This window comes from Pongo abelii, chromosome 8 (genome assembly GCF_028885655.2).
Source record: "Pongo abelii isolate AG06213 chromosome 8, NHGRI_mPonAbe1-v2.0_pri, whole genome shotgun sequence".
In the NCBI taxonomy this organism is placed as follows: domain Eukaryota; kingdom Metazoa; phylum Chordata; class Mammalia; order Primates; family Hominidae; genus Pongo; species Pongo abelii.
In genome coordinates, this window is record NC_071993.2 from 120,657,226 (window position 1) to 120,682,840 (window position 25,615).

Consider the following 25,615-nt stretch of genomic DNA (forward strand, 5'->3'; position numbering starts at 1 on the left):
TCCACATTTTTCTGTGATTTGTTTGTGGGAAAGAGAAAGTCACCTTCAAGTCCCAAAGCTATGGACGTTATCAACAGAGTGGCTGAAACACAGCCATCAAATCCTAACACCAATGCGTGAAACTACAGAGAGCCAAGAGGGAGATGTGTTCCGGCTGTATTGCAATTTCTATTGAGAGTTCTCGTTCTAAATCTGGGTGGAGTTAGAAGACAGGCAGTTCATGCATTACAAGGGGACCGTCGCCTAGACGTTGCAATTAGAAATAAATCATCATCTCCTTCCTGCTAGAGACCTTTGCCTGAATTTAGCTTCTGATTAACAGAGCCTTTCTTTTCCCCCCTCAAAGAATTTCATTCATAACTAATATATTCTGCAGGTGACATCCTGTCTCGCATGGTTATAGATTTGCTTTAATTCAGGAAAATCAGCCACAGACATTGTTTTACATGAAGTTAACAGAAATTAGGCAAGATGGAAGATCATATCATTCAACTCACATCACTGGCTATATCTCCAGAGGCCCGGGCAGCCTGGAAGGGGAGCGCTTCTATTGTCAGCTTGTAGCCTTGAGCACGAAGATTACGCCAGGACTCTTTGTATTTTGCCTAAAGTGGGAACACATGTAAATCTCTAAAAAAAATTACATGAATCAACGAGCAAAGGCCACCCCTTTCATTTATAGCACAGTGTTCCAGAATCAATTTCTGTTTTGTGCAGCAAATCTCATTAGTACACACCCTGGGTACACTCATGGACACACATTTGTGAGAAGGTATATTTAACATGGGCATCTAAGCTACATTTTAAAAAGCTCCTGTGAAGGCCAGAAAGGTCAGTGTTGGGTTACTTCACAGATGCAGACATACATGGCTTTGGAGAACGCTTGAACTTAAGCAACAAAAGGCCTTACGTCACTCAGGTTGGCTGCATTCGTTTTTGCTCGGATGAACTCAGGCAGACCCAGGGTCATTGTATACTGGTGTCTTGCATCCTCTCCAGCTGCTTTATAGAGGCGCTGGGCCAAAAAAAATAATAGTAATAATGCAAGAGATAAGTGCTGTGCATTTCTGCAGTGCTGGAAGTCCCTCAATGGCAGTTGAGGAAGCACAATAGCAAAAAACCGTTCATTGTGTCATGGATACCTCTCCAGTCTTGGGGAAGATGTTTATTTCAATAAAGACAATCATTCATGAGTCAAATCAAGTGATGTAAAAGGAATATGTAAGGAATGGCAATGTGCTTTGCTGAATAATAGGCCAGGGAAAGAAAAATAAATTTAAGAATACTCCTGAGGTTCCTTATATTGTAGATTTTGTCCTTGAGGACAGAGCATAAAGATCACACAAAGACCTGGGAAATTTAGGAGAAGGGAGGTGGAAGGGACATCTCCAAACCCAGGCCTGTACCCTTTACTAAAGCCCCAGGATCCTTTCCACAGGTGAATCACACCAGTGCTGCCCTGGATGGCCTCATCTTGTACAAAAACATCCATTCTTGTGATTAGAAATGGGTCTATGAGCCAGGTGTGGTGGCTGATGCCTATAATCTCAGTACTTTGGGTGGATGAGGCCAGTGGATCACGAGGTCAGGAGTTCGAGACCAGCCTGGCCAACATGGTGAAACCTCATCTCTACTAAAAATACAAAACTTACAGCCGGGCGCGGTGGTTCACACCTGTAATCCCAGCACTTTGGGAGGCTGAGGCGGACGGATCACCTGAGGTCGGGAGTTTGAGACCAGCCTGACCAAGATGGAGAAACCCCATTTCTACTAAAATACAAAATTAGCCTGGCGTGGTGGCGGGCGTCTGTAATCCCAGCTACTTGGGAGTCTGAGGCAGGAGAATTGCTTGAACCCGGGAGGCAGAGGTTGCAGTGAGCGAAGTTTGTGCCACTGCACTCCAGCCTGGGTGACAGAGCGTGACTCTGTCTCAAACAAACAAACAAACAAACAAAAACAAAACAAAACAAAAAACAAAAAAAAATTAGCCGGGCGTGGTGGCAGGCGCCTGTAATCCCACGTACTCAGGAGGCTGAGACAGGAAAATTGTTTGAACTTGGAAGGTGGAGGTTGCAGTGAGCTGAGATAGCACCACTGCACTCCAGCCTGGGTGAAAGAGCAAAACTCCGTCAAAAAAAAAAAAAAAAAAAAAGAAAAGAAAAGAAAGAAAGAAAAGAAAAAGAAAAAAAAGAAATGGGTCTATGGTTGCTGAGTTGGCTAACGCCAGAGGCCATCAGAGAAGGCATTGTTATCCCACAGCACAAAGCTCATAAAGTAGGCAGAAAAGATTAAACAGGAATTTAAAAGTGATACTATCACTCTAAAAGATTATGAATTCCATCCTTTATCCCAAGCTGCCATTTCTTGCTTTCAGTTGGAGCAAGTAGGAACTAATAGCGTAAATAACCAAATCTCAGCTGACTTCTATAAGTTAGAGTCAGAAGGAGAATCTTAAAAACTAAAGATAGAGTCAGAAGGAGAATCCTAAAACCTAAAGGTGGTTCAAAATGTAATTCTCTGCCAAGCTCACCTATTTTGAACCTGTAAGAGCGCCACTAAGACGAAGTAGAATCAATGAGGCTGGAATGATAATTTTATGGAATGAGATTCCTTCCCTTGCACCTGCCCTCTGCTGGATACATGGAAGTGTAAATTGGGTAAATGGTGAGTGAGAAGAGGAGAAGGTAGAGAATTGAGAAGCCTGACAAATATCTTACAATTTAACTGTCCTTGGATAACCACAAATCCTCCCACATCAGATTGACAATGTAAAATTGGTTAGCCAATATTTGCCTAGATAGAACAAATGAACTATAGACCAGTACTTCTCAGACCTTCATGTGCCAAAGAATCATCTTATGATCCTGTCAAATGACCATTTGGAGTCAGTAGATCTGAGGTTGTGCCTTGCCAGTATGCTCCCAGGCGATGCTAATGTAGCTAGTCTGGGATTGCACTTGGATAGCGAGACTACAGACAATCCCAGATTCCCAACTGGGCTTTCATTTCCTCTGGAAAATGTTTAGGCTCCATATAATGACATTCTTTAAAACCTCCACATAAACACTCATGCTCTTTCTCACCCCATACACATTCACGTGTATTTTTAACAATCTAGCAGTTTTTAAAAAGACCATTCCAAAGCCATCAGGAGATTTTACCTCATTCGTTATCTGGTTGCTGAATTTCGCATGAAGGAGGTTGGGAGTGTCTGTCACAGCTGTGTACTTGAATGAGTGGGGATGCTGCCGATATTTACTCTGAATTCACACACAAGAAGGGAAGAAGAAGACTCCATAAGGGATAAAAACCAGAAGCAGAACCAGTTCTTTAAGTATTAGCCATAAAGCCTCGTTTTGCAAAGGCTGCAAGTCTATCACTCCAGAACCCAGGTTGTCACCTGCCTTTGTGACCCCAAAACTCACTGGGATGAGGAAGCAGAGAGGAGGATAGGATGGACTGAATCAGAACCTTCTAAATGGGAAAGGGAGATTTAGTCCTTTGCCACAAACGTGAACACGACTATTTAAATTTGTGGTTTGTTCCAGATCTTTGCTGGATAGAGAACCAGTGCTCCTCTACCTTGACGGCATATCACAAACCGCAGCTTTAAAAAAAACGGATATGACAGGCATAGTGGCTCATGCCTGTAATCCCAGCACTTTAGGAGGCCAAGGCGGTGGGATCCCCTAAGGTCAGGAGTTCGAGACCATCCTGGCCAACATGGTGAAACCCTGTCTCTACTAAAAAATACAAAACTTAGCTGGGCATGGTGGTGCACATCTGTAATTCCAGCTACTTGGGAGGCTGAGGCAGGAGAATTGCTTGAACCTGGGAGGCAGAGGTTGCAGTGGGCTGAGATCGCACCATTGCACTCCAGCCTGGGTGATAGAGTGAGACTGTCTCAAAATAAATAAATAAATAAAATATAAAAATAAATAAATAAATAAAAATAAATAAAACTTTAAAATAGGTGTGCCTACACCCCACCCTGAGAGACTGGGATTCAGTAAATTAGTCAGTAGGGCCCAGGCCTCTGCATTTCTTAAGGTGTTTTTAAGGTTCTGATGCACCATGAGGTACAGAGACCACTTGCTTTAGAGATTTCTCTGGAAAAGCAAAGCATGAGGTTAAATCTAAACTCCCCTAGTAGGCAAAACATAAGCTTATCTGAGCACTCAGGCTGACTGCCGAACACCTATTACTTCCAGTACCTTCCATTATCCCCTCTTGTCCCTGCATCTACCATGAATTAAAGTCCCGTCACCCTCCCAGGGGTGAGCAAGGTTCCCCAGGAAATCAGAAAGCTTAGAATTCTAAGACTTCTGTATTTTTAACAAGAAATTATCACCATTTCAAGCTTATAGTAACCATTTCATATACAGCTGCCAGAAAAGCACAGTTCTTAGATTAGTGCTAATCCTCACAAAAATTAAAAGAGAGGGGTCTGAGTATACCCATTTGACTAATTAAGAAGTGGAGGCTCAGAGAGGTGTAGGTCACTGGCTTGAGGTCACACAGCAAATCAGTGCTGGCCTGGAATGTCAATCTCTCTCTGTTGGTCTTCAAAGCCTGCTTTGTTTGCATTGTACCACAGGGCCACTCTTCAAAGGGACACAGGGAAAGAATATCTCATGGGCCAGTGAATAATCCTTATATGTTAATAGAGGAACTGACTCCATATCCTCAAAGCTGTCTTAAATGGCATGCAGTCTGAATGGAGAATCCAGTAAGAAAAAAAAAAAAAAGAAGTCCAGCCCAGGGGTTAGGCAGTGAGTCACTGCTGCTAAGAGTTTAACATCCAACTGGCTTTAGTGGTAAGAAACAAACTGATTGGCTGGGCGCAGTGGCTCACGCCTGTAATCCCAAAACTTTGGGAGGCCACGACAGGCGGATCACTTGAGGTCAGGAGTTCGAGACCAGCCTGGCCAACATGGTGAAACCCCGTCTCTATTAAAAATATAAAAATTAGCCAGGCATGGTGGCACTCACCTGTAATCTCAGCTACCTAGGAGGCTGAGGCAGGAGAATCGCTTGAACCCAGGAGACGGAGGTTGCAGTGAGCAGAGATCATGCCACTGTACTCCAGCCTGGGTGACAGAGCGAGACTCCATCTCAAATTAAAAAAAAAAAAAAAAAAAGAAAGAAAAAGGAAAGAAACAAACTGATTGTCCTCTGCTGTGGAAATGTCCTGGACACTCAACACCAGCATCTGCAGTTACCTCACTGATGAGTTCCGACGCTTTCTTCCTCCCTTCAATCTCTAACGTGCCTGGAATGACACAGGCAACGCCTCGCATAAAGTTCAGGTCTGACCGGTACAAATTCTAGAAGGAATAATAAATACAAAGAATCAGAAAAGCCAAGCTCTCAGAACAAGGAAGCAAAGCAAAACCAGAGGTCTCATGACACAGCATCTGACAGCGTCATAATTAGAACTCAAGGCTGAACCCGTCCCTCCGGATATATTAAACTCAGCCAACGCACAAACGCTTCTTGGTAAATGCTCACTAGGGGGGAAGAAATGTAGGTCAGAAGAAAATAATTCTGCTGTCACTTGTCTCAGAGTAGCTGTTCCACGGAAGCGAGACAGGTTTTTATTTTAATGTGGGCTATCAAAAAATAAACACTGAAGCAGATTGTGGTTAGAAAGTCAGTTGTCTTGGGGCAAACGTGGAAATGGTCTAACAGGTCTTCTAAAACAAAACTCAGCAGCAGCGGGTTGTATTAATTAATCATGGATTAAGAAAGAACCATTAAATAAATCCAGAAGAATCTGGCAAAGGCCTACCTGTGTTCGTGTGGGTGGGGGCCAGTGTGTGTACCTGAGTGATTTGGGCTGACAGTTTAAAGAGTCCCCAGATTCACTCCCCTTCAGCCAATGAGGCGCCCCCTGGGCGTGCTGCCTTCCAATCACTATCACAACCAGAGGCAGGGCAAGCGAGGGCTCCGCTCAAGTGACAAACGGGCCCCCGAGATGAGCGTGGCAGCTCCCTCGTTCCTACAGCTGCTCTCAGGTTCCTGACAGTTTATGTCATTCAGTAAACGCTGTACACAGGCGTAAAATCCAAACAGACGACAGACACCCAGATCTGAGTGCCGCTCAGATCGCAGGCACTGCCAAACCAGGAAAGAGGTTTTGTGCGGAGTTTTCTTTTGCTAAGCGGGCCCATTACCTGCAAATCTCATAGCATGGAAACCTAGCAAGCTGGGAAATAAGATGAGTAGTGAACAGGATGTGGATGCCTGTTGGGAAGAACATTCTGGCTCTCCTTGGGAGTGAGGAAGGCTCCAATGCTTCCTGACCCTCCTGGGCCTGTCTGCTTCAGAAATCGGGATCAGGAGTGAGAAATGCATGTCAGAGGAGTACAAAGACTCCTCAAAGGGACCCAGGGAGGGTCTCCAGGGCCCTGATTTCCGTCTCCACTCCCTGAAGTGCATCAGTCCTGACAGGTTCTGAGCAGCCTCCCCCAACAGATCTTAGCCCTCAGAAGGCAGGTGGCACAGGAACGCATGAAGCACCAAGAGGAATCCTTCCTGAGACTTGAGGCCAGAGGCAATATCAATGGCAAATCTTAAACATGCACAACCATGAACCTTGAGGGCATCTTTGTCATTCGAACCTCAAGTTCAAATCCCAGCCCTCTCTTTCTAACTATAGCTGTGTGATCTTGGACAAGATATTTAACTTCTCTGCATTTCCCTGTAATTTCTCTGTGAAATGAGGATAAACTAATGATATGGGCTGATTGTGAGATAATGCATAAAACAATGCTTAGAGTGCAGCAAAAAATAATAAGTGGTGGTTATGATTAGATTTGTGTAACTGTGTTTAAGGGCTGTGCAGGAACTCTCAGACTGGGTTTCAAAATAAGACTTAGGTTTAGGATTTCTCAATTCCAGAGATTTCACTGAGCCAACAAGAGCTTGGAGGTCACTACCCTGAGGTCCTAAGAGAAGAAGGGCCTCCGAGAAAGAGGCCAGGTCTCCTTACCTCGCTCTGCAATTTGTGAGCTTTCTTGGCACAGCTCAGCCTCAGGTCTTCTGCCAAGGAAGTGTACTGGGGCAGTGGATGTTTGTAGTCCTGGTCGCTGGCCAGGGTCTGAGCCTTCTTGGCATGCACCAGGGCAGCCATGTCCAACGGCAGATGGAACTGTGCCTTTGAGTGTTCAAAGCCTTTCTTGTAATTCACCTAGAGGGGCAGACAGAGCAACAGCGGCTATTTCAAAGCCACTATTTGCAACAGGACCATCACGGAGGGCAACTGCAATGCAGTTGTCTGGAGGTAAGCCCAGGGGAAGTTCTTGGCAGGGCCAGTGCTCCTTTCTTGCAGAGACTGGCCTAATAACCAGGGCTTGTCTCTAGGCCTTGACATTTACCACCCCCAGCTCCTGGAGGTCATTGATCTGGATGATGAAGGCCCATGGTTCCCTCATTTGAGGAACATACAAAAGTTCAAGGAACAGTAAATAATGTCAGTGATTCCCTTGCTCAAATCTTTAAATCTTTCTATTTTTCAGAGGCAAGAAGATGCAGCACTCCTTGCCCACCATATTTTTTCCCATCACCCACTCAAGTTCAGACACGAGGGATTCTCCTCTCACACTAGCTTAGGAAGAGCTTCTTCAAAGCACTCAGTGATTTTCCTAGTCAACGTGGGAGCCAGGAGCAGTGGGGAGGATGCTTGGAGAGTCAGGCCTCAGGGATAGGCATTCCCCAAAACCCAACACACACCCTGGGAGAGGGAGGGGAAGACCCATTCCAGACCATAGGTTCGACTATAGTCCTTGGAGGAGCTGTGTTTAAAGGTCTGGGAAACTCTGGGAATAATCAGATGCAGAATCACCACCTCTTCCTCATCCTCCTTTGTCCTTCCATTGTCTTTCATTGCTCTGGCCACCCCTCCCTGACCTCTGATTCCCACTTCCATTCATTCTGTCCTCACCCCTAGCATAATGCCAAGGACAGTTCATATCCAACCTCATATTCTTAGGTCAGCAACTCAAGATGGAAAGGAAAAAAAAAGTTATAAATGGGGAAACTGAGGCAGAATACAAAATGGCAGAGAACACGTGAAGCTGTGGAAAGACCATGAGAGGTAGAGCTGGCTCCACAGCCTGGCTCTGCCCCTATCTAGCTGACCTTGGACAAGGGACTGAATCACTCAGAGTTTCTACTTCCCTATGAGAAAATAAGGAAGAATAACAAGATGGAGTTCCTAGAGATAGTCTGACAGTTAACTGAGACACTGTATACAAAAGCGTTTAGCCTCTGTAACATGCTGGATACAGATTTCATCACCAATGTTAGCCAACTCACATATGTGCAAGGAGACACCACCTACACACATTTGCCAGCCTCCAGAGGGTCACAACCAACAATGACAGGGTCACTGCAAACTCAGATGCCTACAGGGGTCAGGCAGGTAGCATAAAGGAGTAAAGCAGGAACTGAAGAAGAGGGTGGCTGCCTGGCCCACTGCATGAACCCCTTCTAAATGGAGCTGTTGGTCAGGAAGCCACTTCAACCAACCGTAGCCTTAAGGAATCTAGGTCCAGCTTCTGGCCAGAAGCCTAACACTTTTATATAAAATTTTCCATTTTTTAAAATTTGTAATTAATCCACTCTGCAGACCAAATGAAACACCCCTGGAGGCCAAATCCAGCCCAGGGTCAAATCCAGACCAGTAGCCAGTGGCCACCGCTCAAAATTATAGAATGCCCAGCCCAGAAGGGAGCTAAGGGGTCAACCAGTCCGGCACCTCATTTTTACAGAGGAGGAAGGTGTAGCCCAGAGGGGACAAGTGATTTAAAAATGTCACATAGCAAGTTAGCAACAGAACCAATACCCATGTCCAGAAGGACAAATGAGGTTAAGTTGCTGTGCAGTGAGCGTTGTCAGGTGGGGGGCCCGCAGCCGCTGATGCGTCTCCCCCCACTTACATCACTCTGCAGTGAGGTCGCATACACTGAATGTGCAAGGCTGATATCATCTTCCAAGCTCCGGGAACCAAGCATCTGTCCTTTCATTTTCTCAAATGCCTCTTTGTATTTGTACTAAAGGGAAAGAGAGCGGGAGAGAGGAACAGCTCAGGGATAAGGGACACAGAATGGAAGAGGTGGGCATTGGGTGAAAATGTTTTGTTCTTTTTGACAGTAACTGGGTGAGTTAAAAGAAAATGCGCGGGAGTCGTCAAAAGGGCTATTCTTTCATATGCAAGACTCCCAGTGACTAAAGGGCTCGGCTGTGAAATGGCAGGACGCATTAGCACATGGGCGGCCCCACGCTGGAGGAAGGTGGGTGCATTGTTAGCCATCTCTTCACGTGGACTCTCTTTATGAACACCTTGGTGGAGGGTGCATTTCATCTGCCCAGGGTCTATGTTTACAGTCCAGCATTTGGCTTTGTATCCCAGGCTGGCGAATTTTTTGTTGCGAGATATGTTCTTTCTCACTGGTCATTATCTGATTGCCCTGACACAGTCAGTTCAGAGAGGACAGGGAATTATCCACAGGCAAAAGAAAGCAGGGGTTACGGGCAAAAGGAGTGAAAACCTGTTAGTGGTGAACATTGTCACAGGAATGGGGGTGAATGCTCACATCACTTATGATTTCACCAGAAGCCTTTGCTGCTTGGAATGGAATGGCATCCAACCTCAGTTTATAGCCACCATCTCGAAGTTTGCTCCAGGATTCCTTATAACGTGTCTGTCGGGAAGATGTGCACAAGGAAAGACCTTTAAGTGACCTGGTGGTTTCCTAAACTCTGGCTTACCAAATTGGGAATCTGGTTTGTGGTGGGTCCCCTCCCTCCCCTGGCCAGTTGGAGTTAGAGATCATGGTGGCTTAGCTAAACCCACGTGAGTTGGATTCTGCCTCGTGGGGGATGGGGTTGGGGGGGATGGGTTGAGGCATAGAGGGGAGAGGAAGCAAAGGCTCTAGAGTCAAACAGACACAGATTTTTCTAAGCAGCAATTTGATTGGAAGAAGGCATGAGATTGCATATGCATAGTGCTTTGTGTCAGATAAAGAAAAGTCAGACGTCTCTATCAAAGAACAGAAATGGCGGGCAGGAGAGCTGACAGATTTTGGAGAGGAGGAGTTAAGCCCCAAGTCTTCCCTTGGTATAGCCACTGGATATACTCAGCTATATTCTGATGTTCCCACTTTCTGGCTCCTCCAAACCAATGCTCTTTGAACTAGGAAGAGAATGTCCCCAGATCATTCTTTCAAATGAGCTGGACTCTTCTGCAGGACCAGCTACATAATGTGCAGGGCCTAGTGCAGATGAAAATGTGGGGCCCCTTATTCAAAAATATCACATATTTCAAGGTGGTGATGGCAGAACATGAAACCAGCTCGGGGGCTTCTGAGCACAGGGCATTGCGTGCCTGCCCGTGACTAGCCCCGCTCTCCCGTCATTAAAACCCGTGCCCCTTGGGTCAGCCTCACCTCACTGATATTCATGGCATTCAGCTTGGCCAGCAGGACTTCAGGGAGGTCAGCAGTCGGTGTGTAATGATGCTTTATGTTTTCTCCTTGTTCCCTGTATAATCTCTGTGGATGGAGGGAGGTTTTGCATGAAACCTAGACCCCATTCCATGTAGCCATCAGCCAGGTTACACCTCAAGAGTCCAAGCTGCTGCAGCTACCACCTCCTCATAGAGACATGATCTCAGGCACCCTGCCTCCACCCAGATTTTACAGCTAGCATGGTGACACGCATGTCATTTCCAAGCTCTGCTTCCTTACTCAGAACATGACAAGCTGAAGCGTTCCCCTCAGTGAACACCCCACTCATAGTAAACTGCTGAGATGGGTTTCAAATGAGAAAACGAGGTTTACTTAACACCTAGTAATAATTTGGTGATTAACTATCAGCTATGAGAGGGCATCAAGATACAGAAGGTGAGAAAGAAGATGGCTCTTGTACAGGTGAGGTTTTCTCCTCCCTATCTCAGTCCTCCTCCACTCCCCCATCTCAAATATTCTTCCCCTAAGACATGTCTCCTGGGTGGGTCTGGGACTCTATTTACCCAGAACTCTGACCCAAGCTTCAGATATCCTGGTAGTTAATAATGACACATGCAGTTGGCATCGGCCACCACAGAAAGTTTCCAAACAGGGTTTTTCCATCCCAAATCTTATCAGATGTATCCAAGTTTCTACGTATCACAGCAGTGCCCCCTAGAGTTGGCTGGGGTAAGGAAGAAACAGGTATTGTTTTTCTTCATACAAAAGTTCTTGTTTGACCATCTGTGTTTCTCAGAATTCAGTTTGATTCTGATGGGCTGATTACGAAGAAGTTATAAATTCCTAAATCCATAAGCTTGTAAATCATCCCATCCCAGATTCTGACAGGCACTCAGGCTGTTTCAGAATGCCTGTCAAATAAAGTGCAACCAGAATCATTTGCTCAACTGGGAAACAAGGAAGAGAATTTTGAAACCTATGCTCCCAAGGTTTGTAAATTTTCCCCATGGAAAGTTGAATGGTTTAAAGGTATTTAAAAGCCAGGTTTGCCCTGCGCAAAGATCCATGGGTATCTCTTAGCAGAATCAGCCAAACAGGGTTAATCTACATCACAAAGTGATTTTTTTCAGGACCTCATCGTTCACTTTAGTCTCCAGCTGACCCTGCAACCCTGCACCTCAGCCAACCTTTCCCACAGAGGGAAAAGGGTCAAATCTTGGTTTCGCATCATAAAGGAGTATGGGAAATGGCTTGAAAGTTAGTCTAATGTATATAAATCAGACCCAAATCATGTTCAAAGTCTCTGGGAAATTCATAGAGCAACAATTGCTGCCCTTGGGTCCTAAAGAGCTCTAAGCACAGCGTCAGGATTCCAATTACCAAGAATTTCACCCAGTTCTGAAAACAACACTTTCAGACAAAAGGAGAGGGGAAAACGGCCTCACCACGAATGAATCGGTGAGACATGCAAATGGGAAGGAGGGAGAGCATCTTGGGGCAGTGGGGTGGTGGAGCCCCACTTGGCATTCTAAGTGCAGTAACACCCCCATTTGCATCCTAATGAGGAAGCACCCCCGACTAAGGGAGCCTCTGCAAAGGACAGGGAGCGCCTTCATCCTTAGGACAACAGAAGGAGCAAACCCAAGAACCCCTCCGCTTCAATCGCAGTGTTGAAAGAAGAGCCCACTCTTAGAGTCATAATGTATATACATTATCACTTACATCCACTGCTTGGGTATAACTAATTCTGGCCTGGACCATCTCCGGAGTGTCTTTAATACTGGTAAACTTCAAAGCATCTGGATGCTGACGATACTTCTTCTGTTGAGCAGAAAAAGATCAAAGCTGTGAATTTTGTGCTGCTCTTTCATGCCATTTGAAAGAGAAAATCATAGGTTGCTTGAGATTAGAGTGAATTTGTGAACATAATTATTATTCTGCTTCCTCCATCTTTATATCCTAGGTGCCTTCAGGTTAATATTTGTTTCAATTTAAGAATAACCTCATGTCAATTAACATTAAAGTATTTCTACCTGGTGCAAAGAAAACATCTCAAAATTAGGTTATACTAGTAAAATACTGTAGGATACACACTTAGAAAAGGATTCTTTTTATAGGCTTCAAATACTTTGTTGCAGTTGTTTATATATCTTAGTTTGGGTCTTCTCAGCAAGAAAGAGCATTCAGAGTTACATTTATCCATTTAAGCTTTCTATTTTCCTTCCACAAAAAAAAACACTGACAGACATTATCGCAGTCAAAACCCTCACATTTAGCAGCCTGCGAGTGTATGCTGTCCAGTCACGTTAGAGCCTAGTTCAGTTAACATAGGAAATAATTCTTTAAAATATTACAGTAACAGGAAAAAGGGTGCTATTATTGAAAGGAGTCATCACACAGTTTGAAAGACACTGAAGCAAAAAAAAAAAATCACAAAAATGCTGGCAAAGACCTAGATACCCAATTTTGAAGTATTCTGAAAATCTGTTTAAATTAATTTCTTTTTTAAAAATCAAGGTACATTTTTTTTTTTTTTTTTTGGTTTTTTTTTTTTTATTTATTTTTATTTTTTTTATTTATTTATTTATTTTTTTTCTTTTATTATTATTTATTATTATTAAACTTTAGGTTTTATGGTACATGTGCGCAATGTGCAGGTAAGTTACATATGTATACATGTGCCATGCTGGTGCGCTGCACCCACCAACTCGTCATCTAGCATTAGGTATATCTCCCAGTGCTATCCCTCCCCCCTCCCCCCACAAAAATGATGAGTTCAAGGTACATTTTTAGGAGACTGAAACCATAATTACTTCAATGAGATCATAGAGTTTATGCTTTCCAAAGCAGAATAATTGTCTTAAACACACTCTTCTTTATCTGGTTGGATTTTTGTACACTGGGTTGTCTTAAGACAACACAGATCAATAGCCAGCTAAATCTAGCTCACCACCTGTTTCTGTAAATAAAGTTTTATTGGAACATGGCCATGCTCATTCACTTACTTGCTGCCTATGGCCATTTTCCAGCTAGTTGTGACAGAGGCCATATGACTTACAAAGCCAAAACTATTTACTATCTGGTCCTTCACAGAAAAAGCTTTCTGACCTCTGCTTTGGATCGTAGGTGTGCGTGTGCATTTGTGGCTCTTTCAACAGTGCTGGGCATTCTCTCTGGAAGTTAAGAAGGTGGCCCAGGCCGGGTGCAGTGGCTCACGCCTGTAGCCCAGCACTTTGGGAGGCTGAGGAGGGCAAATCACCTGAAATCAGGAGTTCGAGACCAGCCTGGGCAACATGGTGAAATCCCATCTCTACTAAAAATACAAGAATTAGCTGGGTGTGGTGGTGGGCACCTGTAATCTCAGCTACTCAAGAGGCTGGGGCAGGAGAATCACTTAAACCCAGGAGGCGGAGGTTGCAGTAAGCCAAGATCACTCCACTGCACTCCAGCCTGGTTAACAGAACAAGACTCCGTCTCAAAAATAAATAAATAAAATAAAAGAAGGTGGCCCAATTCGACACTAACTTGTAAATGTGACAGCCTGACATGAGATGAGATATGGGGGAAAGTTGCTGAAAGATGTCTTGCCTTACTTACTAAAGTTTGAGGACTAGTATGAGACAAGCCCATCAAAGAAGATAAGCAAATTTGTTGAGAAAGTATGCAAAATGAGGTGGCTGACTAATAACTGTGGGATACACGGTCCCCTGAAGATCCCTTGGCTGCCAGATTTAGACACACGAAGGAAATCATCCTGAAGTCTAAATTATGCAAATATAGTCTTTAGTCTTCATTTCCTTTTATGAGTGAGCCCAATATTGAGAGTTTGGAATCACGAATCCTCAAACCTAAATGTTTATTCCTGTAAGTTCTTCACATTCATCCTCCCAGAGGGCCTCTCCTGACCTAGAATGAACAAATTAGAGCAGTGCTATCCCCATGGAGTTCCCAGGGTCTTCTGAGCCTTGAGTGTTGACCAAGGTCCCTAAAAATCAGGCCGATCAGCATAAGGCCACTTTTTGAAGTCAACTCTGCATTGTGCCAGGTAGTGACAATGCCGTTCCATGGGAAAATACTAATGCTGGACAGGTGTGTTTGAAAAACCAACAAGGGTGTCTTTCTATTTTAACTATAGGTTCAGAAAGAAAGCCTCCTCCTCAAAAAAAAAAAAAAAAAAAAAAAAATTCCAGGAGGCTCATTGCCAAAGCTAACATACTGTGGGACTATGGCCATTATGGTCCCCTCCCCACCCAGAAAAGTCCAGAAAGATCAGGCTGCTCTGAAGACAACTAGGCAAATGCTCACTTGTCTTCTGATCAAGTCTTCCCACAAGCAAACATAAAGAGCACGGGTGTGAGTGGGCTGATGGTGTCTAGCCTCCTGGGAGCCTTGTCCTGTGCCTCTCCACCAGGGACAATTCTGCTCCCTGGGGGGCATTTGGCAATGTCTCGATCCATTTTTGGTTGTCATAGAGGGCACTACTGACATCCTTGTAGGACGTCCTGCTAAACATCCTGCGGGGCACAGGATAACCCCACGACAAAGAAAAATCAAAATGTCAATAGTGCCGAGGTTGAGAAATTCAGAAAGAGCTGCTCAATGACACTGTCCTGAAATATAAAGAAACGTCTCTTTTCGCAAGTAGTGGTGCTGTAGGGTCCAGCCAAGGTGGCTATAAGTAGGCAGAACTGAGTAAACTGAAGTGAGACCCTCCCTCAAAAAAGAACCATGTCACATGGTGGCCACCAGGTGAATATTCAAAAACTGTTGACTCTGTGGCAGAAAGGGAGAGGAAGAAAATGTGCCTAAAGTCACCAAAGGGCTTTTTGGGTGCCATAAATGTATCTTTTCATCATCTCTCCTGTGTTGCTTCATTAAAAAGGTAAGTTGGTGGGTAGCAATTGAGCTCTGTTTGATTGTCATTATTATTCATAATATCATTTGTCACCCACTTTGTTTTTGCCAGGGCCCCTACTGGTGTGTGTTTCGTACGTGGTTTCCCTCTAATTACCAGCCCTAGTCTGGGTTTTGAGGTCTTTCATGTGGCTTTGCCTTTTTCTTTGTCTTTTGAGTGGAAATTATTTTAATTTTATACAGAGACGCCGCACGCCTAATGCAGCCAGGCCTGTTACAGGCTGTCAGGAAATCTCACCTCACTAATGAGTTCTCCTGCCTTCTTCGCCTGCTCCACATTTAATGACCCGGTGGCGACCCAGCCCGTGCCTTTCATCCACTTCACATCTGCCCTGTATTGGTTCTGACAAAGGAGAAAGAAAAAAAAAAAAAAAGCAGGCCATTGTTGGTGAACAGACATTTAAAGGGCTATTAGCGGCTCCCAAAGCAGCCTTGGTGCCAGCTGAGTCAAATTAGATGCCACTTTTGTCTTATGCATTTCTGCACAGTCACAGGTAGGGCTCCCAAAAGTCAATTAATTTCCCCTTTAATTGGAGCCATCCCTTGGGACAGTGGCTTTAGGCCCTGCCCAACACTATTGGGGGTGACACAGGAGGGGCCAAACCAACCTTGCCCCTCATTACGGGCGAGTCTACTCAGAAAGAAGCACGTCCTCATTGTCTGCATTACCAGTTTTCTTGTTTAAAATGACACACGGGGGACAAGAAAATGAGAATTCACAACAGAACCCAGGCGGGCGCTATTTGAGGGAATTTCACAAGACAGCGGAGGCTTCCCACAGTGCCAATTCCTTCCTACAGTGCCAATTCCCCCCACCTCAGTGGGGGGCGGGGTGTATTTCTTCTCATTTCTTTAGTTGCCATTGAATGAGTAGTTTTAATGGAAAGTCATTTAAATGGACACTTCTCTAAAACTAGTATATCACCATCTATCGTGAAACAGCTCTACCAGGAAGGGTGTGTCTACACACACACACACACACACACACACACACAACCTTCCTGTGTAATAGCCTGGCTGCAGCTGACCTGCCTTTTCAGTTCACCCCCATTCTTGTGCAAGAGTTACCTGAAGACAGAAAGCAGAACTGGGAGGGGAGGATAAGGAGGACAGGGAAAGGGTTATTGAAAATTAGCAACCCACCCATTCCAAAAATGGGGACTATCAAAGTCGGGGTGAGTTATCAGCGATGCTCTCCCCTAGCAGGCCACCGCTAGGAATGACACAAAGATACCTCCCCCCTGGCAATAAAAAGAAACCTAGAACATATGTAGGCCAGAATTCCAAGAAGGAAAAAGTAACTCTATGATTTCTTCTGTGTGTTAGCACAGAATCTAAAATTGGCCTAGTTTGAATGAAAGTTAAACCACTAGCAAAGTAAAGTGTTGCCACTTAGGGATCCAGAAACGGGTGTCCCGTAGCATAAATTGTTGCATTGAATGGCTTAGGGAAACACTTGCACTAGGACACACACAACACACACATACACACACACGTGCACACACTCACACAGAGCTTACATCACTCTGTAAGCCATAAGCCTTCTTGGCCCATTCCACCTTCATGTCTGTGGGCAAAGCCGTAAAGTGATGTGCCGCTGTCTTGTAGCCTATGTCTGTGGCTAAATGCTGAGCTTTGCGGGCATGCACGAGGTGGACCATGTCCAGGGAGATGTGGCATTGGGATTTGGTGTCCTCGAATCCCTTCTTGTACTCCAGTTCACTCTGCAGCTTGGACATTTGCAGTGAGTGGCTCATTTGCGAATCTCCCTGTACATCTTTTGCCCCAATGAGCTTCCCTCTGGATCTCTCATAATCCTCCTTGTACTTCACCTAAATAAGAGGAATAGAGCAGGGATACATTAGAATCTCCTAAAGGAATTGTTAGGCTTCAGACTCCATGCATGAGAGCTAAAACAAAGCCATTGGACAGAATCCTATTAGAATTAGAATCATAAGAAAGTTTGCCTTTTTTGAGCATCCGATACATTTTCTTTCATCAGTGAAAGAAAATATTATTACCCATTATTTCCCTTTTCACCTCAGCTGCCAGAAAACTCAGGGTTATAAATAAAAGTAGCCATGAAATGAAAAACATACAGAATAGCCAAACTACAATTGCTGCTTATGAAATGAACTCAAATTAAAAGATAACTGGAGTACATATATATTTGTGGGAGTATGAGGGGCAAAAAGGAACACATCGTTTGAAAAATAACACTAGGTCGAGAGTAACAAGGACCAGAAGCAAGAATAAATATGAAAAAGCTGTGAAAACTGTCAGAAGGCACCAGTGTGGGGCATGATTTTCAACATTATCATTGCTCTGGCCAGTGATAGATTCAGGTTCTGCTCTCAGCTCTGACAACAACAACAGTATCGATATCTGCCACCACTTATCGAACACTTGGTATAAACCAAGCACGGGACAAGCCTGTGTAACTCAAGTGCATCCACAGACCAGTGCTGATTTGTAAAATGTTACCAACTAAGAACAAGGTAAAGAGCTTATGTCAGAATGTAAACCAACCACATCACCAAGCCAGTTGTTTTTGGTTCAGCTGATCTTTTTTGAAGCAAGAATTTCTCGATGAAGGAAGCAGAGTTTTACGTACATCCTGGCTCAAGCTCCTGCTCTCACATCCAACTCCTAACAGATTGCATTAGGCTGTACAACACTTCGTGTACATCAGTTCATTCCATTTAGTTGTCATTATTTTGCAATTACCAATTTACCAGCAAGTTAACTGAGATTTTTAAAGTTTAAACAACCTGCCTGAAGTAACAATGCTAATGGATGATAGAGGTGGGATTTTATACAAGGTCTATCTGACACCAGATCCTGTATTAACCATTAACAGACCACAACGTCTTTAGAAAGTCATGGAATGTCTCTGGGCATCAATTTATCTGTAAAGTGAGAAATCTGGATTCTTACTCTTGCTACTACTACAAATAATAAGTCATCACTTACTGAAAATCAATGTGTGGCAAGCAGTTATTAAATAGATAGGCATGGATGTGATTATCTCATTGCAAGGTGATTGCTATTATCTCCATTTTACAGATAAGAATCCTGAGATTCAGAGAGATTAAGAACCTGCCCAGACACTCAGAGAATCTCCCAGGTATAAAAAGGTAGGATTCTGCGGTCTCTTGTACAAGCTGGGGACAGACTCACCTCGCTAGCCAGGTCCCTCTTGGCTTTGGCTGCCAGGAAGGTCAAGGAGTCAAGACGTAGCTCAAACCCTTTTGCCTTCTGGTTTTCCCAGCTGCTCTTATACAGTTTCTAAGGGGATTTAGGAGAGAAGGTGAGGGAGTTTTCATGTGAGAGGGTTCTCATGTGAGAGCATTTCTCTAGACTCTAATGACCATTCTAGGAAAGCAATACTGATTATTAATCCTTCTCTGAGAGCCACAGAAATCATGTAGTCTGAATACAGCCAGGCATTCTTCCTGCCTTCAGGCCTCTTAACACATAGGGCTTCAATCAAAAAACACAGAAATTAAACTCCAGAAGCCTTAACAAATACTAGGAGTTTCCGTGGAAGCCTCAAAAACATGCCAAAGGCAGGATAACGTCGCACAATGCAGCGACATTTCTGAAAAATCTGTTCTCCATCTCTGTCCATGCACCCCACCCTGCCAGCAGCGGCTCCAGCTGCACCTCTTTCTCTTTCCTCCCGCCTTCCGCCAGCCTCTACTCCACCTGGGTCTTTTCCTTGCGCCTCCTATTCTCTCTCCTGCTCCTATCTCCAAATGTCAAGATCTTTCTTCTGGAAGCCTCCTTTCCCTTTCTGCGTGTGAATCAATTTAACCTCTGTTTCTCCTCCCAATTCTCCTCCCCATCTATTTCTCAGATGAGGAAACCAAAGACCTGGGAGCTAAGCAGGGAGAGCCAAGAAAACACCTTCCCCAGAAGATACAGAGAGGGGGAAGTTGGAACTATGGATGCTTTCATGACTAACAGCTACCACTGTGCACTTGCCTCTGAGTGCTTGATGTATAGAGACTCACTGAAACCTCATGAAAACCCAGTAAGGATGAGACTAATGTTGGTATCATTTTACCAATGGGACACCTAGGAACAAAGAATTTGCCCAAGGTCACACACCTAATAAGTGGCAATCAAGGATCAAACCCAGACCATTTGGAGCGAATGTCTGAGCTCTTACTCCCCTCTACCACGATTATGCTGTTTTCAACTCTGGCACCTAGAATAACCCCTACCTCCAACCCCAGGATACATTCAGCAGCTCAAGTCCTCCACTAGCTCATTCCTGTGAAAGCTGTCCTCCTCTCTCCCTAAAACACTGATCAGCAGCCAGATCTTCTGGGTGAGCTGTTTTTACAACAACCAGATATATGTAACCTCAGTTAACACAAACACTATGCCATGGCTGGTGGGCTGGGTTTACCAGGTGGCTATACACAAAGGGGAGCAGAGTTCTTGCTGCCCACTCCCTCTCTCTGTACCTCGCTGAGATTTGCAGCATTGGCGCGGGCCTGCAGGAAGAGAGGCTCGTCTTTGCTGATGGTATACTGATGGACAGACTGCTCATTTCCTGCCTTGTAGGCCACCTGTTGGGAGAGAGCCCTGAGTCAGAAGCAGGTGGCAGGGGCGAGGTGAGCAGGGTGGCATCCCTCATGGTGTCTCTGTCTGGTTGGCACTTCTCTGACTTGCACAGAAAGTCCATTACAAAACCCACCAGATCAGACTCTGAGTGGCAGGATACAGTCAAGGAAAGATGATGAGAGAAGGAGAAGCAGTGGGGAGGAGCTGGGAGAAAAATGCAGCAGGTAGCCAACCTGAAAACCCCTCCAAAGTTTCTCTTTTCACACCTTTCCTTTGGGATGGTATCAACCTCTGCAAGCTGTTGCTATTTACACTGTCTGTGGCCATAAAAATACCCCACCAGGGGGTTCAGATTAGTACAGACTCCCCAGGTGGGACAAATAAGAAGCATACTCTGCCTCCTGCCCCTCCATAATCAACCTTAATCCATTCACGGGTACTGACACCAGGAAAGTGAGCATGCGTGGACATCTCCTCCATGGCAAACTTATCACTCTTCTCTTTCTCTCTTTGCTTCCCCTCCACCCCCAACTTGAGTTTCCTGACAGTGGCTTTCTGCTGACTCTGAGTTATGTTGATAGTATCCTTTCTGGCAGGTGTATCTTACCTGGACCATTAGGAAGGAAAGCTAGGAAGGTCCTGGACAGAGTGCAGCAACTATGGTCCTCCTTGGTGTAGAGAACTAATCTGTAAATAACGTGTGTGGTGCTTCTTTGTTCTGGCCCCACAAATAAGCTCATGTGAGTGTGACCTGCACACACCCCAAACACAAATGTTTTCCTCCTCCAAGATAATTCTCTCCTGGCTCCAGAATTAAAGAGTCTTTTATGAGAGATAGGAGTCAGAAGAAAAAAGGAACTAGAGAATACTGGAAGCTGAAAAGGAATAAAGTCAGCCCTGCATCTATCCCTAATAAAATCAGGGGAGATGGTGGTGGATGAAGCAAGGGGCCTGGTGTCCAGTTCCGGAAACAGCCTGGAAGCCTGGGGAAAGCTGGGTACAGCCTATTTAAAGGGAAGGCTCTTTGGTTTCTGGATTGTGCCTGGGCAGCAAATGCTGTTGTCCCTGGAGGTCCCCCAGGCCCATGACACAGCAGCTTGGTGGAGAAAGGGCAGCCCAGGACTCACCCCGCTCTGGAGCTCCTGGCTCTTCTTGGCGTGCTCCATCTGGGAGCTGTCGGTCACGCTGGTGAACTTCAGCTCATCGACCCTCTGCCTGTAGTTTTTCTGTTTCCAAAGGAAAGGGACCCCACAGCATTAGGATTGGGTTGCCCCTACCACACTACACATGTGCCTATACACACACACATTCTTTCTGTGGTCCAAGCATGTCCTTAGGAGGAATGTTCTAGTTGGTCCTGCAGCTTGAACAGAACCACACAGCCCTGAGACAGCCTGCTCCAGTGAACTTGATTTAGTTGCTATTACTGAATGGGAAATGTAATTTTCCTCTTCATTAACCCTGTATTTCACCGTGTGCCCTGGGGAGGTATACATTTTATAAATACAGACCTGACATAGGAAGGTGAGGTGGAGGAAACTTGGACTTTACAATGATGAAGACTGAGGTTCAAATCTTGCCTGTACATCCTTCCGGCTTCATTACCTCCGGCACATCACTCAATCCAACCTGAGCCACCCTTGCTTGGAGTGTACAATGGGGACAACAGTAGAAGCTACTTCAGTCTAGTGGGGAGCAGAGGCTTCATCACCATGTTTTACATGTGAGTCAGGTCCCTGGGACAGTGTTAGGACATAGCCATTGCCATGGTGTTATCATGATTGTCCAGAAAGCAGCAGATTTAAGGAAGGAGACACAGCCACAGACAGAAGCCTGCGGTCAGGTGAGATTCGCCTTCACAGTTTCTGATTTTCCAGATCACTGAGGTCTTGACCTCATAGTGTCCCCATCTCACAGCCACAAATTAATTGGCAAATTTTCAATGTGCTAATTCTGTCCCCCCTCCGGGACTTCTTGTCTTTCCTGAAGATTAGCTCCTTTGGCTTTTCCACTGAAACTGCCAAAGTTGCTGGGAAAGGTGGCTGCTGAAAACAGCGTGTGGAAGCAAAAGCTTCAAATGGCAGGGAGATCAGAGACGAGCTCACAGCCTGGTTCTGGCAAAACTCCCCATGCCGTCAGCAAGAGGGTTATAGCAACCAACTGAACCCAACACAATGATTGGAACACTGGAAACTCCAAATTTTCTGCCTTTAGGGGAAAAAAGTTCTAGAGGAAACATTCCAAAGAGACTTCTAATTTTCCTCCCTAGTTCCACTGTGTTGAACGGGAAAACTCCTTCACTTCACCACATAACTGAAGGGAATCACGTTGCCCTGCCATTGTTGGAAATTCCTAGTCATCCCAGACTATGCATTGGTCAAATCACAAGTACTTGCTGAGCAGCCAAGAATCTACTCCGTACAGAGCACAGAAGGAACATAAAAAAGGTGAAGGAGGTGATATCCTCCTGCTCTTGGAGGAGCTTAAAAATTAGTAGGTAATACAGGAAGTGACATTCCTGAATCTCAAGGACCAACTGGCTGCATTCTCTCCCCTCTGCTGCACCCCTGTCCAAGATAGATGGGGCTCTGATTGCTCCACCTGAACTTTAGTTGGTCTCCAAGAAGCTAGGTAATGAAAGCCCTAAAGGGTTATGCTTTTCTCTCTACCTCATTCTATATTCTAATCCTAAATATGTCTCTGTCTCAGAGGAGGGTGAGTACAGTAGAAATATAAGAGTAAATGACAAGATACGCTTTTGAGATACAATACTGTCTCATGGTCAAGAGCTGGGGCACCAGATCAAACACACTGGGTACAGATCCCAGCTCTTCTACTTACTTAAAGTGTAACTTCAATCTCACTTTCTTCATCTGTAAAATGGGAATATTAATAGGATAATCATACCATCTAATCACATAGGACTGTGGTGACCTATACATAACAGTATGTATATAATACGCCCAAAGTGGTGATTCAATAATGATTATCAGCCCATAAATGGCAGCTATTATTATCACCATTATTATCATTTGCAAGAGATATGCCGACTCAGCCTTCTTGGCCCTGAAACAAGAATCCCCTTTGAAGATTCCAAACAAAGTTCCTGAAATAGTGACACTTCCAAATGAAATGTCCTTCAAACGTCCTCCTCTGCCTGCTGCCAGAGCCAGCTTTCTATGGTATAAAGAGAGGCAAAGGCTTAGAGCTGCAGGGACCTGGGAGAGTATCCGATCCAACCTCTTCATTTTTATTTTATTATATTTATTTTTTTTTAGACGGAGTCTCGATCTGTCGCCCAGGCTGGAGTGCAGTGGCACGATCTCGGTTCACTGCAACCTCCGCCTCCCAGGTTCAAGCAGTTCTCCTGCCTCAGCCTCCTGAGTAGCTGGGATTACAGGCACTTGCCACCACGCCCAGCGAATTTTTTTGTGCTTTTAGTAGGGATGGGGTTTCACCGTGTTAGCCAGGATGGTCTCGATCTCCTGACCTCGTGATCTGCCCATCTAGGCCTCCTAAAGTACTGGGATTACAGGCCAACCTCTTCATTTTCATATGAGGGAAAGAGGATCAGGAAGGTTAAGTGACTTGCCTGAAATCTGCAGTGAATTTAAGGCACAGACATAATGAAAACGGTATCCTCCAAATACTGGACTTTCTGATTCAAAAGGAATCACACGCTGCTCACCTAAGAAGTGCTGTTTTACCAGGTGCTGTATATTACACCTTTCTAAACCAAATTATTCTTTGGATGTAACTGCTACTTAAAGTAAGTCAGTAGGCTTCCTTAATGACACCATCTCAGGAAGTTTAAGGGTGTGGAAAGTTAGCTGAGAATGTGCTACAAGTGTGAAATGAAGTACTCCCACTTTGAATCACACCCAAAATAAATCTGGGGGTAGAGAAAGGGAATTAGAGGCAAAGATCACCCTGCATGAGTCAGGGGCTGAGGACTACTAGAGGCCAGAGGCCCAAGTGCAGGTTACCTCGCTGACCAGCTGTCCAGCTTTCTTGGCTTGTTCCAAGTTGAGACTCCCCTCTGTCAGCCACCCGACTCCCTTCATCCATGCCAGGTCAGCCTTGTACCGCAGCTACAAAAGAAAAACCACAAAGCTCTCATTGGGCACATGGATAGAGACAGGACAAAGTTGATGGGAGAGTTAAGAAGATCTTGATCCTGCATTTGCCTTCCTAGAAGAACTGCTGCCTGCTCCTTTATGGTCAGGCAGATCTCCACTTGGGAGGTACAGCCACTGGGCGCATCTTGTAACGAGAGTAGCATGCTCTACCTTACTGCTGAGACACCACAACCTTGGCAAAAAGAGTGTTTCTCATATTTGTTGACCAAGGGCCTTTTTTTTTGCCAACCTGCTAAATTTCCAAGATTTATTTACCATTTTCAATATTTTCTTCTCCTTGGCTCATCCCCTTCACCAACACATCTTGACTTTAGCATTAGCTGTTAGCCCTCCAGTCTCCATTGTGTCAACTATATCTCTACCTTCCCATCTGCCCTTTCTGGCCCTCCGGTACATTTCCTGCAGTTCTTCCTAGTCTTTCAAGTTATGTAATGGACTCATGCACAGGTCTGAAATCACTCTGAAAGCATGTCCAACTGCAAGAGATGCATGAAGAGAACTGGCAATGTGCGGGCTCACCTCGCTCTGGAGCCCATAGGCCTTCTTGGCCCACTGAGTCTTCATATCTTCAGGCAGCACAGTGTATTCATGCAGTTTCTTCCTGTAGTCCAGGTCACTGGCGAGAGCTTGGGCCTTCTTAGCGTGCCTGATGTTTACCATATCCATGGGCAGGTGAAACCGGGTCTTACTCTCTTCAAAGCCTTTCTTATATTCAACCTTGAATATACCAAAACAAGGTTGTTTTAGTTGAAACCCACCCTTTGCAGGAGTGATGTGAAAATGTAGGAAAGATTTCCAGGCTATCGGGAGCAGGAGAATCGGCACTCTGAGCACTGCCACCCTTCTGTCAGAAAGGCCCAAGTCCTGGCTCTGAAAGGCAGCATCATGAGGGAGCTGAGTTTCCACACTACTTTGTTTCTGGGAGGACTGTCTCTTGCCAGTGCTAAACCTTTTTACCCGGTTGCTCCAGGAGAAAACTCTATTCCCAATTCTCATAGATGCTTTAAGAGATAGAATAAAGAAGCTTGGGCTGCAGAGCCAGACAAGCCTGAGTTCAAACCTGATCTGCCCTCTAACAGCAGGGTGACCTCTGGAAAGTTATGTCACCTCTCTAAGGACTTGTTTCCCTCTGGGAGACTGTTGTGATAAGTAAATGAATAATAGCTGAAACATGCTTAGTACAGGGACTGTCACATAGCAAACACTTGATAAATATTCGCATGACAATAACAATGGTGGTTCGGTGGTGATGACAATGGTAGTGATAGTGGTGGTGGTGATGGTAGTGATGATGGTGATGATGGCAGCGATGATGGTGATTGATGATGGTGGCGATGACAATGGTGATGGTAATTATGGTGTGGTGGCGATGACAATGGTGATGGTGAAGGTGATGGTGATAGTGGTGACGATGGTGGTGTTGATGGGGGAAGATAGTATGCTATAGTAGAAGGAGTGTGGTGCCAGGTAATAAGAGTTCTAGGCTCTAATTTGCTACCCCTCTACCACTACTGC

At 45.0% G+C, this 25,615-nt stretch overlaps 1 protein-coding gene across 3 annotated transcripts in view; it reads right to left on the reverse strand.

Annotated features, from left to right (window-relative positions):
* Positions 1-25,615, reverse strand: part of NRAP (nebulin related anchoring protein) — a 76,552-nt gene that overhangs the window by 16,382 nt on the left and 34,555 nt on the right. For all 3 annotated transcript variants that reach the window (XM_063727764.1, XM_024253974.3, XM_024253973.3), the window contains 16 exons: positions 24,620-24,817; positions 23,948-24,052; positions 21,089-21,187; positions 19,862-19,966; positions 18,567-18,674; positions 16,907-17,218; positions 15,625-15,729; positions 12,195-12,293; positions 10,452-10,556; positions 9,600-9,707; positions 8,943-9,056; positions 6,995-7,192; positions 5,223-5,327; positions 3,162-3,260; positions 911-1,015; positions 498-605 (listed from right to left, as the gene is read on the reverse strand). In XM_063727764.1, the coding sequence (XP_063583834.1) occupies positions 498-605; positions 911-1,015; positions 3,162-3,260; positions 5,223-5,327; positions 6,995-7,192; positions 8,943-9,056; positions 9,600-9,707; positions 10,452-10,556; positions 12,195-12,293; positions 15,625-15,729; positions 16,907-17,218; positions 18,567-18,674; positions 19,862-19,966; positions 21,089-21,187; positions 23,948-24,052; positions 24,620-24,817 (2,073 nt within the window). The remainder of the gene's footprint in view (positions 1-497; positions 606-910; positions 1,016-3,161; positions 3,261-5,222; positions 5,328-6,994; positions 7,193-8,942; positions 9,057-9,599; positions 9,708-10,451; positions 10,557-12,194; positions 12,294-15,624; positions 15,730-16,906; positions 17,219-18,566; positions 18,675-19,861; positions 19,967-21,088; positions 21,188-23,947; positions 24,053-24,619; positions 24,818-25,615) is intronic.